The sequence below is a fragment of the Chelon labrosus genome (genome assembly GCF_963514085.1).
Source record: "Chelon labrosus genome assembly, chromosome: 9".
NCBI classification, from domain to species: domain Eukaryota; kingdom Metazoa; phylum Chordata; class Actinopteri; order Mugiliformes; family Mugilidae; genus Chelon; species Chelon labrosus.
In genome coordinates, this window is record NC_140359.1 from 24616335 (window position 1) to 24630091 (window position 13757).

Consider the following 13757-nt stretch of genomic DNA (forward strand, 5'->3'; position numbering starts at 1 on the left):
CAGTAGAAAGTAATGAAATCTATATTCTTGACCTGAATACACGTGCTGAGAACAGACAGCTCATGTGCTACATACTGGGAGCTGCAGATATGTATAGCCTGTATAAGATCATGCAGCACCTCAGCACCGTGAATAGCATTTAATAGCGGGTTGCTAATGCAGCTAGAGCTCTAATAACTTTATCAAATAGTTGATGTGCAGCCTCCTTCTCTCTGTTACCACAGGACGTTTGGTGAAGTTGTTAACTGACTGCTGTCCAGAGGATTTGGACCGTTACCTCTGCTAGCATTAGCGTTAGCCTTTTCAGATGCACTGCAGTAGTGCTTTAGTTGACTTTGCTTTGTTTTTAGAGAAGTATTTCCACGCACTTGATGAACCGCTGCTAGTTTTTCTGAAACGACCCACGAGGCTCCTCACCTGTCTTCTTGGAGGCGTCACGTGATCAGTGACTAGTCGACATGTTGCTTAAAATGTCAAGGCACAGCAGTGAAGTCGGCTAGTCTGCACAACTGCCCTAGTATGTAGACAGTGGCACCTAAAAGACTTAATATATCAAACACTGAAACTTTTATAATTCCCAGTTAATGCCAGGCTTTAGTCTCCATTTTTAAATCTCAAAAAACAGTTTCGTTCTGACGAAGCAGCACCATGACCATAAGTGAAGAGGAAGTCTAGCTGATGATGAACCACATTTCCTCTGTGTCTATCAAAAACAAACAAGAGCGAAACATGCTACCAGCGACCATCTAGGTTTTTAAACGAACTCCCCGACAGTCCTCCAGCCCGACACGCTCTCTGCTTCTCGAATTTCGTGCTTCAGTAATTGCTTTACGGTTTTTAAGGGCATATTTTCTGCCAGGACCTGTAATATTTAATGGGAAGTACAGTCTCTGTGGTAGACTGTCAAAGTTCATTTCATCACCTTTTCACACACACACACACACACACACACATCACCTCCGCCACAGACAAGTTCCTTTATTAACGCCCCGTTCCTGTTTTGTTAAACGGCACCAAGGTCTCATTTTCATGTCATTCCACGTGTTTAATAGCTCTGAAAGTCTGAGAATGCAATTGTTTTAGCTGAAAGTTGCATTTTTCAAAGTGTGCAATGCAAAACGAAACAAAATATTTAGTCTAACCAAGTAATAGGTATTTAAAGACATATACTGACATGCCATATACACACACCTACAATATCTGTGAAAGAAATAAAAACTGAACACATCTTAGTATCAAAATAGTTGTACACCAATCAGGCGACCACCTTCCAAATATCGTGCAAGTCTCCCTTGTGCCTCCAAATCAGCTGTGACTCATCAGAGAATGGACATGGGCCTTCTGAGGGTGTCCTGCGGTGTCTGGCAACAGGACGTTGTTAGTAGGGTGCCTTTGAGGGGAGGGGCCTCTGTGGATAATCCCACAGATACTTAATCAGTTTGGGATCTAGTGAATTTGGAGGCCAGGTCAACACCTTGTGCTGTTCTTCATGTTTTTTTTTAGCTGTTCCAGCTGCATCCTGCTGGGGATGGGGGCCGCCGTCAAGGAGTGTCATTGCTACGGGGTGGGGGGGTGCCTGGTCTGGTCTAGGTGGGTGCTACATGTCTAAGTAACATCAATATGAATGAATTATAGGTCCAAAAGTTTCCCAGCAGAACACTGAATTGTCACAAGATGATTAAAATGTTATTCACTTCTCCTTTCAGTGGTTGTAATGTTGTGGCTGATGGGTGACAGATTGTGAAATGTCGTGCATGAGAACATTTTGTCGCCCTGAAAAACGTACGACGACGCCAGACGACACGATGCCATTGAAAATTTATTGTGATATCCGATAGTTTACATTAGAGTGAAAACAGACGTGTGACATGGCTTTACTAAGACAGAATGCAAAGCAATGTAGTCAAATAAAAAGCATATATTTGTTTTTAAATTCAGGAAACAAAAACAATATAATAATAATAATAATAATAATAATAATAAAACAGGCACGACATATAGCCATTATAAATACAACATGCTTTAGACCTCAAACTGCAGTCCTAAAGAAAAGAACTTGTACAGCCTCCCCCCCCCTCCCCTGTGTAAACCCATCTAGCCTTTAACCAACAACCTTTTCGGGTACGTTTTAGACATGAACAAAGCTCAAAAAGTAGGTAGCCAGTGTCACAATAAAACAGAAACAACAATAAAAAGTAAACAGTTTTTTTCAGCAGCAAATATCTACATTTTTATTTTTATTTTTTTCGTCCAGGCTGCTTTGACGCCGTTAAGTCCAGAGAATCGAAACATTCCACAGAGAGACAAACGTCATTAAGATCTCTACTTTCAGATTTTGGTATAGCAGTGGAATCCCCCGGCTTCCCTCCTGCCCACTGACACGCGATGCATTCGACAGATAGATAGATAGAACCTGGTTTTTATTTGGTACACACTGAGTGGCGGTGACACTGGCAACTGCTTTTTGTTGGTTTCAACTTTAGACTGATTGAAAGGGAGAGTGTTGAGGAGGCGCTTGCAGTCGAGGGGGTGCGCAGGTATCCCCGCGACCACTGCTGCGGCCATCTTGGAGGTCCTTTATTTTTATTTTCGGCTGCGTGCACGTAACAGGAGGAAAAAATCGTACGACTGCACGTGAGCTCAGTAACCGTTTATTCTGATACGTGTGGTCTTGTTAAGGTAGATTCAGCGACAAGCTAATGGTTTCTTAGGAGTGTGGGAAAAGTCCACCGAGGAGTTTGACATAGCTGCGTTAATCCTGTCAAGACGGCGAGGGCTTGTTGATTAGATAAAAGCTCTAACCCAGTTCCAGAGCAGCAACCTTCAAGGAATACAGCCCCTTTGTCTTTCAGAGGACATCCTAGCCCCTTACGATGCATTCAAGTCGTCGTCGTGGAAGAGAAATTGCAGTTTCTCAAAGAAAAGTTTGGAAATTTAATTTACAGTTCCACCGGTGGGTGACTCCGCTTGGGGAGGGTCATCCAATTCGATCAAAATGCTCCAAAACAGCCGGCAAAAGGACTCCGGCGTTCTGATTACTGTTGTATCCGAGGCCCAGAATGAGCATTTTAAAGTTTCCAATCGGGAATTTGGACGAAGACGGAGAACACAAATCACACGGGTCACATCTGATTTGACTCCACCGCTTGAATGCCCCATTGAAACAGTAACGTAAGAGCACGTTGCAACAGGCCAACCAACAGATTCTAGGACTTCTGCAGTTTCGAGCGAAAGTAATGTAATGCGTGAACCTTGTTTGACCTGCAACTTCTAAAAGATGCAGCCCCAGAACTGGGATGTAGCGACTGCGGTTAAGTAGCTTGCAAGCTGACGTCAACACCACCACCACCTCAGATGGACAAAATGTTTTCAAGACACACAATCAGATGTTCTTACATACTACTGCCAAACAAAAAAAAAACAAAAACGAAGGACCTCCAATGTGGCTGCCAGAGAGCGCATCTAAAATCACCAGACGCCGACACTGCGGCGGCCGAAGGGTCTCGGTAAAGGCTTTCAACCTGCGACATGGCGGGAGATTCCAGCTCGCCCTTCAACGTCTACATGGCTCAGCAGAGACCTAAACACTGGCCCTTCTCTAACGGGCTCTCACCGCACGAGCTAAACAATAAAAACGAGCTAACAGGTAAAAACGGGACGAACGAAAACGGGGGGGGGGGGGATAAATCACCTCCGAACAAACTCTCAACCTCACGGATCTCTGGGGGGCTATGACTGTGAAAACCAAACAGCTGAGACAGGAGGAGAAAGAAAAGAACAACAATAATAGTACAAATTAAAAAAAAAGAAGTAAAACTGAGGAAAAGAAAGTAAACATTCGCTTTCGTATGCAGGCGTGCATGTGGGCAAATAACACATGCATGTATGCATACACACATACAGATACACACACACACACACACAGCCAGAGAGGTACAGTGAACAAAAGTGCTTCAAGTTGGGGAAGTAAAAGAACTAACCCAGTAGAAATACGTATAAAACCTTAAATATGTTACTGTATGTACAAAAAACTGTAACACGGGCCAATTTCTCAGCTGTTTATGTATTTATATTTTCAAGTAGGTATCACTGCTAACTATTTAAGGGTTTGCATTGTCATAGTTCTTTAAGATAAAAGGTTGTGTGATCTGACTGACCTTGCCGGCAAAGTAATCAATCACTGCTGATATTTTTTTTTTGTCGTTTTTTCTTTTTTTAAATCTTTCCTTGCGCCTCGACTTGCGGCCACGGGCATCCCGCATATTCCAAACCTCTTCCTCTGTCTGCTTTTGCTCTGAGAAATAATATACTTAATATCCATCTGTTTTTGCACCTCTAAATCTTATTGTATAAAATATATGCATGTATGTATACTAAGTCTCTGTTATCCAAAAAAAAAATAATGATAAAAATAAAATCAGGGCAGATCTTTATGAGGATTTTAGCGAAGATTGTTACTTAGAGGGGCGTTTTGAACCAGAAGGGAAGGGAAGACACGTCGGTTCACATCAAGGTTTTTCTGAGTTATGCACTGCACAACAGAAATTAAAACAGGGTGAGGCCGTTTTCATGTTTTGAAGAGGCACAAGATTCGCACGGCTTAGAGGCAAAATCCCAGACCCACAAAGAGACGATTCATACGCTCCGCGAGACACAAGAGAGGGACATAAAGTGCAAAAGACCTACGAGAGCAGCGGGGGAAGAAAGTGGCGGGATTTTTAAAGATAGCAGCAAAGGTATCGCAAACTACAATTGTTTTTTTTTTTTTCTGCAAAAAAAAAACTGGAATTTGTCGACGAAAACTTTAAAAAATCGTCCAATTTTCTTTCTTTCATTCATTCATTCATTAATTCATTCATTCACGTGTGCGAAGGCAATTAAAAGTCTACAGACGAGAGCGGACAAACTTTTTTTTTTTTGCCTCTAAACCGACATGAACCGAAGGCCTCTGCAAAGTGCAAACGAAGTAGCGTTGTTCAAGTATGCCGCTGTGTAATGCATGACCACACACGCACACAATGCATATATACACACAGGTAATATGCATATATACATATGTGCATGACAGCAAATATATATATAAATATATATATATTTATAAAGAGAGAGAGAGAGAGAGAAACCATGTTCCAATATCAAGGTACTGCGAACATTTTCATAGTATTTATGGATATGTAATCATCGTATGTGTATTTATATTCATATGTAGTTGTGTCTTCTTATTGTTCGATTACTAAACTATGGGGTAATACAGTCTGTCATAATGCTTTACGACCTGTGAGCGCTGACGGGTCCCCAGGTCTACAATCCTACTCTGCTCCTTTTCACGTCTTGTTCACTTATGCTGCAAAATGGGACCAGCCACAATTAGCCAAAACACTACAAATATTCATATATCTATATATTCATATTTAGATTTACGTATATATATTCATATATATATGTGTATATCAATTGATGTCAAACAAATACTAGGTGCTGCTTTCAATGCTTTTTGGGTGTTGAAAAGTACCAGGAAGAGGGGAAATTGGGAAGATTCACATGAAAAATAAAGAGGGATAAAGACAGACGAAGTTATCGGATATAAAATCCCACATTACTGCAATACCATCCTTTGCCACTTTAAAAATAAGTAAAATAAAATAAAAAAAAGCAAGATGCTGCTACATATTTCCAACTACGATTAACTCCCTTTCCCCTCTGCTCCTCACCCATCCCTGATTGCTCATTTGGACATTAGCAAAGAAAAGCATGCTATAGGCAAAGATACAACAAGCCAGAAACCAAAAAAAATAAAATAAAATAAAACATGACAGGGAAATAAAATGCTAACCAGTAACATCCATCTGCCAACAAACCAAAACCTTACCAAACCCAGAAGTTAAAACTAAAGCAAATAACATTAAAATAATAATAATAATAATAATAATAATAATAATAAAAAGTCTTCAAAGTCGTCCCGTCTCGCCGGCATGAGCGAGACGAAGAAAAACAAAGAAATGTCTTTTCAGTGAAGTCTCTCTCCGTTCGCATAGTGGTCGCCATTGATCACCACAATCACTTGTAAGCGTGGTTACGGTGGGGTGAGAGTGGGGCGGTCGAGAGTCGGACCCCAAAAACAAAAAATGCTCCGGAGCGGCGAAGGAGGACACACGATCTTCAAAGTAACGACAGGACTCCTGTGATGTGATTTTTCAAGAGTTTTGCTCCGTTTCCTTTTGTTGTTTTGTTTTGTTTTTTTTAACGCCATTTCTGTCACGATGAGCAAGGTGGGAGTGTGCACGTGAAGGAGGGGACGTTCTAAACGGGGAGGGGGGGCGTGGTGATGGGGACGGGGTCGGGGGTGGTAGACGGTTATCGCTCCGCGGAGTTCAATAAAGAGCATTCCAAGGTCAGAAAAAACAAAAAAATAAAAACGGAGCCCTGTCACTCCCATCCGTTGTCCTTGATCATGTGAGCCAGCTCGATGATGAACTTTCCTTCTTTGTACTTTTGACTGCTCTCAAACGCGTGCTCCTGTGAAGAAAAACAAAAAACAAAACAAAGACAGGAAAAACGTTAGTACAGACCCACTGATGCCCAGGTCGGTGCTTGAGAATACTAACAATCTGAAAGAGGAGAATGGTGAGGAGAAGGAGGGGAGAAGAAGAAGATGAAGATGGAGAAGAAGGAAGAGGTCAAGAAGAAGGAGAAAGAAGGCTGAGAAGGAGGAAGAGGAGAAGAAGAAGTAGGCAGATATGAAGGAGGGGAAGAAGGAGGAAGAGAGAAAGGAGGAGGGAAGGAGGAGTGGAAGGAAGAGGGGAAGGTGAAAAAGGAGGAGGAGGACGATGAAAATAAGGAAGAAGAAGAAGAATGGCGAGGAGGAAGGGGGGAGTGGGAGGAGCGGAGAAGAAGAAGATGGGGAAGGAGAAGAAGGGAGGAGAAGAGTGGTTAGGAGGAGGGGAGGAGAAGAAGATGAAGAAGGAGGAGGAGACGAAGGAAGAGGACAAGAAAAAAGAGAAGGAGGAAGATGATAAAGGAGAAAAAAGACTGAGAAAGAGGAAGAGGAGAAGAAGGAGGAGGAAGGCAACAGGGAGCAGGACAAGAAGAAGGAAGAGGAGATGAAGGAGGAGAAGAAGCGAGGAGGATGAGAGAAAGGAAGATGAGGAAAGGGAGAAGTAGTTGGGAAAGAGGAGTGGAAGGAAGAAGAGAAGATGAAGAGGAGGAGGGGAAGATGAAAATGAGAAAGAAGGAAAAGGAAGAATGGTGAGGAGAGGGGGAGTAGGATGAGGGGAGAAGAAGAAGATGGGGAAGGAGGAGAAGAAGGAAGATGATGATGGAGAAAGAAGACTGGGAAGGAGGAAGAGGAGGAGATGGAGGAGGAGAAGATGAAGGAAGAAGGCGATGAGGAGCAGGACAAGAAGAAGGACGAGTGGAAGGAGGAGGAAGAAAGAAAGGAAGATGAGGAGAAGGAGAAGTAGAGGGGAAAGAGGAGTGTAAGGAAGAGGAGAAGATGAAAATGAGAAAGAAGAAAGAAGGAGAATGTGGGGAGGGGGAGGAGGGGGAGAAGAAGTTGATGGGGAAGGAGGAGAAGAAGAATTAAAATTTAGAAACTGACAAATAAAAAGGTGTGAAACTAAAGTATGTTTAAAACCAGTATAATACAAAATAACACGTAATTAGCCAACACTGGCAAACAGTATTATGAAAACGAAGCTAAAACAAAGGCAGCTTGTGTTTTCTTTAAAGAGCAGACTCCACCACTCGGATTCAATTTTACCACAGACCGGATAACTGAGAATCTTCAGACACATTATCGAACAAATCTTTCTTGTGCCGTCTGACTTCTGCATATTCCTCCACGCTGCTGAGCTTCAGGGGAATCATGTGCGTCTGCGTCTCTGATTATTCGCCCAGCCTGTTTTGCCTTGTAAACCAGCTCGGCTCTGCTCTGCTCCTCTTTGCTTGAGGCGCCTTTCTCTCTCCAAACCTCTAATTGTTTTTGTCACTGAAGGAGCGGGCTTTAAGTGAGTCCCCTGTCTTATACTTTGTTCAGTTATTTTACACCCTTCCATAGTCTCTTTCAGACAATTACTAGGACAAGCCTCTTCAAAATGGCCTGACATTTAATCACTGTAGACTCTCAGAGGTACCAGCCTGGCTGTCTGCAGCCAACCTTTTTCGCACTGTAATTATCTTATGCGCTAGGATACCACAGAGCGCTCAATCTGTGAGCCTAAATACAAGCCTGAGCAAAAAAAAAAAAAAAAAAAAATGCCACCGTGGCTTTAATGAGCAACACTTTAATGAGACCAACTTTGTTCTTTTGACCTGTAATAGCATAATTTGTCCCCTTGGAGACCAAAGACAAAAAAAAAAAGTTGTGCAACAACAAAGGAGCAAGCTTAAATGATGAAACAAGACAAAGAAAGAAAGAAGGAAAGAGCTCAGGTGAAAGTTTAAGGAGGGACTAACGTACATATTTCCAGCCCAGGGTGGTTTTACAGTTTTCACAGTAGATATCAGCCACAGCATGTAAACCTGTGAGGAGTACCCGCTCCTCAGCTGGCCCGCAGCCGACATTCACCCTGTAAGACAGGAAGAGAAGGGTTAATCAGTGAAAACATCCGTATTACCGAATGTGTCTATATGTAGAATTTCTTGCAGCAGATTTAGAGTCTGTGTCAATAAATACACTATGAGGCTGACGTTTCTCTAACCCAATAATGATATCATTTGAGTGCATCCGACTGAAAATGTGCATCTCCAGACCAGACAGGCTGAAGAACTACAGACCAATATGCACTTGAACGCACCACCAAGACTACAGCCGACATAGGCCCGGGTTCAGAGCTTGCATTAAGAGCCGATCTGGGCGAGTGGCCAGCGTGAAAGACAGGTGTGAACACACCCAGTGATCTGATCTCCGACGACATCTGGAGGTGGTCTGGGTCACATTTGTCCGCATACTTTTGGTAGTGTGAACGCAATGCATTCTGGGTCACATTTAAACACCGCCTATACTCAACAGGGGTGCTCCTACATCAGCGGAGATTAGCCTCATTCATTCAGGAAAATAAAAAACAAAACCGCTGTTATAAATGATGGCCTGTAAAGAATAAAGTGATGACTGGTCATTAGTACTGAGAGCCTTTTATAATATTCTGTTCTTGCAGCTGTTAACTAACTAAATAATAAATAAATCTAAGCAAGAATTCAAGGGGAACTGCCGTTTTTTTACAACCTGGACCTTATTTCTGGCATAAAATACATTTGGAGTCGTTTGAAAGATATTTAGATCCAGTGGAGCGTCGCGTATATCCATATAGTGGGAGTGAATGGGGCACCGAAACGCAGCCTCTAAATAACACATTATCTGCCACGAAACTCGTTCATTTCACCAATATTTTATTATGATATGCTAGTGCTATTCCCCATTATATGCTACGCTTCGCTGGATCTAAAAAAGTTATATGGGTGAGTCAACGATCGTATTTTATGACAGAAATAAGGTCCAGGTTGTAAAAAAACGGTAGTTCCCCTTTAACAAATGAAAATATTTAATATGAGTACACGAGCGTGATTCTGTTATTTAATAACGTATCAGCATGTGGTTAATTATTGATGCGGTCATATATAAGGCGCCGCGTGGAGTTAAGTATTTCCTCAGTCGCTGACGTCCTTGTTTACCTTTATCACTAGAAATTACAGTGCGTATGGAAACTTCCTGGGGATCGAGTATAATCTGAGTTTAGTGTAGGTCTAACTAACGTCTAAGTAACTAAGATTAATAAACGCGTGATGCCAAAGTCGTGATTCAAACACATAAAAGCTGTTCTCGAGCTGTTCGCAGTGGCAGAGATCCATTAGAGACGGCCGCTGTTAAAATATTCGACTGCGCCCCAGATGGTTTCAGGGTTTGTTTGCATGCAAAGCGCGAAACTGAATATAGATGCGGAGACGCATGTTAGCGCTAGGTGCGAACACGTGTATTTAAAGCTGGTCACTTGTGATAGGACAGCCCAGGTCGGATTTTAAGGAAAGGTCTGAATAGGGCCACGAATTAACTCTTGATGCCATCAGGTGGCAGTCGTCTGTGTTTGTCAAAATTTGTAGGAGGCTAGGAACAATTTGCAGAATCAGCTTAAAAGCTCCCGTCAGAGGTCCGACTAATACCGGCGGTGCAGGATAATACTGCAGAGAACCACAGATGCTCACCGACCGCAAACAGCTGATCGCAGACTAATGTATCATAGCATTTAAGTCTCCCAAAAAGGAAACACCACGGTGCCAAATCTCCCTCTTTTAATACTGCACCGTTGATCCTCTTTCGAGTGGCATTTTATGTAAAAGGATAAAACCAAGGGAAAGAGAGTTTCTTCAAAACTGATCGCAGCCTTAATGTTTGTTGTTGTTGTTGTTGTACCTGCAAAACACCAATGAGTATTGTTCTCATGGTTTCAGCTTCTCTGACACACAGCATGCTTGGACTGATTTATACAGACTCTCGAGCCCGTGGAGCGCTCCTTTCATTCAATCCACTGTGTCAGGTGAGAACAATGTAATTCAGGCTCTGCGGCACAATGACACCTAAAAATGTCTCAGGCCTCAGGGGGAGGGCGACTTCTGTGCGGTTCATTAAGACCGAGAGCGAGCCGAGCCCCCAAAACCAGCCAACCAAGAAATAAGCCACTCTGAGTTTTACTTGGGTTTAAAGAGATGGATGCTGGGCAGCCGCTGTCTGCAGCATGGGCTGGACCTGAACTTGTTTCAGCTTGAATTTCTATGACTATGTTTGAAAGTCTTGGTAAGTTCTCCTTAATACATGACGACGTTTTGACCTGCAGACAACCACATCTACAAGGCATGGCTAGCAGAAACGGTTTCTGACTCACCGCAATGCATAAAAGTCTTCAATCTTTGAGGTCCCTTTGTTTTGAGAGGGCCTATCTAAAGGAGGAGTTCGGACGAACCCTCCACGACGTCACCCCTTGGATTTGTAAGTATTTGGGACGTCGCTATTTTGCCGTGCTTCATGTAATTACCTGGCTTATTCAAATATGAGCAAAGAGGTGGAGCGTGGGACGAGTTGAGGCACCTGTCTGTCCCACCCTTAATCATGCATAACTTTAAAGGAAAACTACTGTTTTTTTACAACCTGGACCTTATTTCTGGCATAAAATACGATTGTTTACTCACCCATATAACTTTTGTGTAATTTGCAGTCATTCTGGAGATAATTAGATCAGCTTATATCCATATAGTGGGAGTGACTGGGGCACCGAAACGCAGCCTCTAAATAACGCATTATCTGCCATTAAACTCGTTCATTTCACCAATATTTTGTTATTGTACGCTAGTGCTATTGCCCTACAGACCCCAGATGATGATTACAGGTAACTCCGGACTCAACGGGGAATAGCACTAGCGTACGATAACAAAATATTGATGAAATGAATGAGTTTCGTGGCAGATAATGCGTTATTTAGAGGCTGTGTTTCGGTGCCCCAGTCACTCCCAGTATATGGATATACATAGATCTAATTATCTCCCGAACGACTACAAATTACACAAAAGTTATATGGGTGAGTAAACGATCATATTTTATGCCAGAAATAAGGTCCAGGTTGTAAAAAACAGTACTTCCCCTTTAAGCCTTTGACCTTTAAATTCAATCCACATAACATTAGCATGAATTCGTAAGCATGTATGACAAACATACATTGATGCAATATTTGTGGAACTTGTTTCCTTATTTTTCCCTGCGTCCCTTTGTCGCTGTTGACTAATAAGAATGTGAGCTGTGTGCAAACAGCTGCACTGTGTTAATGGAAGGACTAATTTGTGGATCAAACTAGTGTGAAAGCAAAGCAGAAGGCCAAAGTGAAGGGGGAAACAACTGAGATTAGTGTGAACACGGTGTGAACACATGTTATAACTGTGTTTAACAGCAAGCAAGGTGTGTTGCAGGTGTGAGGCTCATACTTACACTGAATTAAACAGGTAGGCTCTTCCTTGACTGCCTTGAAATGACTGAAACCAGAAAGAGAGAGAGAAGAAAATTATGTAAGTTTGACATTCCTGTGTGGTGCAGCTCTTTCATGTCAGCTACTGACACCCCGGGGATGTTTTTCTCTCAGTAAACTGCTGTACTTGTTCTTCCACCTTTTCTTCGCTGGAGGAACAAAATAAAACGAGGCACAGAAACGCTGAAACCTGAGCAGATAAGCATCAGAGAAAAACTCCATCATCATCATCATCATCATTGCATAAATGGCAGAACAGCTGTTGTTTGTGTCCTCGTATATGACGGAGCAGAAAACATTTCTCAGTCTTTTCGTGTTTCTTTACAAACGTTTTAACATTCCCGAGTACATAAAGTGCAGATAAACATCCAATGGTTGACATTTTTCTCTGTTTCCCAATTGCAACCTCAAGATTTCAAGCTCTTCTGTTGATATGTAGCGTTACAGTTCCACTTTTATAGGACAGAAGACTCCGAACACAAATAATAACCCTTGAAAGTAGAAGAAGCAAGAGTTTAATGGGAAATTATCTATACACAAACCCACACAGTTCATGACACCCGTTTTAAACAATACTCCCAAACGACTCCGAGCTGAAAAGCTGTTAGTTCCAATTACGTGGAGGCATCGGTTATGTTAAAGACTCCCCGAGGAGTTTTCTTGTAAACACATGTCCCTGCAGGATTACGCAGTGAAGAGTTTTAATGGGTACACTTCTCAAACCTCAACAGCTCGCTGTATATGTCACACAGATCAGAAAATGCAGTCACGCTACTACTCTATGTGTATAAAAGAAACAGCTACGCTAAAGCCGTCTTCACGCTCGGTCACGCTCCGAGTCGTTTTCAGTGGAAGCCGGCGACATGGAGGAGCTATAGACTGACTGCAGACAATTGTCGCCGAGTGCTACAAATCACATTCGAGCGCTCCAATGACGCTACGACAGATGCGCCAGCTCATTATTAATTAGATGGTGACTTAACAACGTCAACAAGCGTTTGAGAAACAAACTGCCAACGCTTGGCCATTTTGGAACATTGTCACTTGTGGTGTTATCTAGGGGTTGCACGACTTCGTTTTTTTTTTTTTTTTTTAAAGTCGACTGTTTTGTGATGAAAGTCCACACCGACTAGTCTCTGTCAGTAATAAAGCCACAGTAGAATACATATGCTGAGAACAGACAGCTCATGTGCTACATACTGTGAGCTGCAGATATGTATAGCCTGTATAAAAACATGCAGCACCTCAGCACAATCAGTAGCATTTAATAGAACTCCACAGCGTCTTGTAAGATGGGATAGTGTAGCTGGTATTTCTGTGAAGTCTTCTCTGTGTACTGCAGCTAAAGGTTTAGTAACTTTGAAAATCCACCATCAAAATAGTTGATGTGCAGCCTCGTTCTCTCTGTTACCACGGGACTTTTAGTGAAGTTGTCAACTGACTGCTCTCCAGAGGATTTGGACCGTTCCTCTGCTGGCGTTAGCTGATGCCTTTTCAGATGAGTGTGTATTTCGGGACTGACATGTCACGGGTGTATGGGCTTCATCTTTAGTGAAGTATGGACACTGCTAGTTCTTCTTGCCATTACTGCTATATTTGAAAAGAAATGCTGTCAGTGGTAAACGTTTGAGGAACTCTGGGTTTTTTTTCCCGTCATATAGGCAGTATAGGTTGCTCCCATTGGTCGTAGCCTACGAGCTGAGAATAGTTCCACTTCCTGCTCGCTTAATTTTTTTTTAATTTTTTAATTTT

General features: G+C 42.4%; 1 protein-coding gene across 2 annotated transcripts in view; it reads right to left on the reverse strand.

The window, feature by feature from the left end:
• Positions 1 to 1806: 1806 nt before the first annotated feature.
• ypel1 (yippee-like 1) overlaps positions 1807 to 13757 on the reverse strand; it is a 31075-nt gene continuing 19124 nt past the window's right edge. For both annotated transcript variants that reach the window (XM_084550946.1, XM_084550947.1), the window contains exons 3-5: positions 11969 to 12012; positions 8459 to 8567; positions 1807 to 6516 (exon numbers count right to left, since the gene is read on the reverse strand). In XM_084550946.1, the coding sequence (XP_084407072.1) occupies positions 6427 to 6516; positions 8459 to 8567; positions 11969 to 12012 (243 nt within the window). In that variant the 3' untranslated portion in view covers positions 1807 to 6426. The remainder of the gene's footprint in view (positions 6517 to 8458; positions 8568 to 11968; positions 12013 to 13757) is intronic.